At 65.9% G+C, this 1,066-nt stretch overlaps 1 protein-coding gene across 1 annotated transcript; it reads right to left on the bottom strand.

Annotated features, from left to right (window-relative positions):
• Positions 1–944, bottom strand: SVBP (small vasohibin binding protein). Its single transcript, XM_027707984.1, has 2 exons — positions 783–944; positions 1–103 (listed from the first exon to the last, which is right to left on the bottom strand). The coding sequence occupies exons 1-2, from the start codon at positions 900–902 to the stop codon at positions 17–19; spliced, it is 207 nt and encodes a 68-aa protein (XP_027563785.1). The 5' UTR covers positions 903–944; the 3' UTR covers positions 1–16.
• Positions 945–1,066: the final 122 nt, after the last annotated feature.

Raw genomic sequence — 1,066 nt, 5'->3', positions numbered from 1 at the left:
GGGGGGTCCCGGGGGGTCACTCCCCCCCTCCCTGCATCTGTTTGCAGAACGAGTCAAACTGCTGCTGCTCCAGCTCCGTCATCACCCGGTTCAGGGCGTAGATCTGGGATTGGGAAAGGGAGGCATGGAAAAGGAGGGATGGAAAAGGGGGGCCTGGCCCCGGTTGGGCTGCTTTTCCTGCCCCCCACTCCCAGTCCCACCCCCCAATTCCCAGTCCCACCTCCCCCCATTTCCCAGTCCCATTCCCAGTCCATCTCCTCATTCCTGGTCCCATTCCCAGTCTCTCTTGCCATTCCTGATTCTCCCCTTCATTCCCAGGTTCCCCTCCCCATTCCCAGGTTCCCACACCCCCCATTTCCAGGATCCCACCCCCAGAATCCCAGTCCCTCTCCCCATTACTGCTACCACCCAATTCCCAGTCCCATCTCCCCTGTTCTTGGTCCCACTTCTCCCATTCCTGGTCCCATTCCCAGTCCCTCTCCTCACTCCCACTCTCTCTCCCCTTTTCGTCCCCCCCCCCCCCAAATCCTCCCCCCCCCCATTCCCGGGATCCCTCCCCCTATTCCCAGTCCCTCCTCCCATTCCCGGTCCCATTCCCAGTCCCTCTCCTCATTCCCAGTCACTGTCTCCATTTCTGGTCCCACCCCCCCAACTGCTGTGCCCCCCATTCCCGGTCCCATTCTCAGTACAACCCCCCAATTCCCAGAATCCTTCCCCACTGCCGGTCCCAGTTCCCCCATTCCCGGTCCCTCTCCCATTCCCGGGGCCGTTCCCGGTCGCACCTCCGCCCTCTGGCGCTGTTTGAGCTCCTGCTGTGCCGATCTCTGCTTGGCCTTTTCCAGCCGCGCCGGCGCCTCCCGCGCCTTCGGCCGCTCCTTGCGCGCCCCCGCGCCCGGATCCATGGCTGGGATCCATGGGGGGGGGTCACACAGGGACCCCCGGGACCGGCCCGGCCCCCAGAGACCCCCAACCCAGCCCAGCCCTCAGGGACCCCCCGGGACCAGCCCAGACCCCAGGGAGGCCCCCCCCGCTCCCAGGGACCCCCCGAGCCCAGCCCAGCCCCAGA

Source organism: Neopelma chrysocephalum, unplaced genomic scaffold (genome assembly GCF_003984885.1).
Source record: "Neopelma chrysocephalum unplaced genomic scaffold, ASM398488v2 Primary Assembly neopelma1_95157, whole genome shotgun sequence".
NCBI classification, from domain to species: Eukaryota; Metazoa; Chordata; class Aves; order Passeriformes; family Pipridae; genus Neopelma; species Neopelma chrysocephalum.
This window is presented reverse-complemented; position numbering and strand designations above follow the sequence as displayed.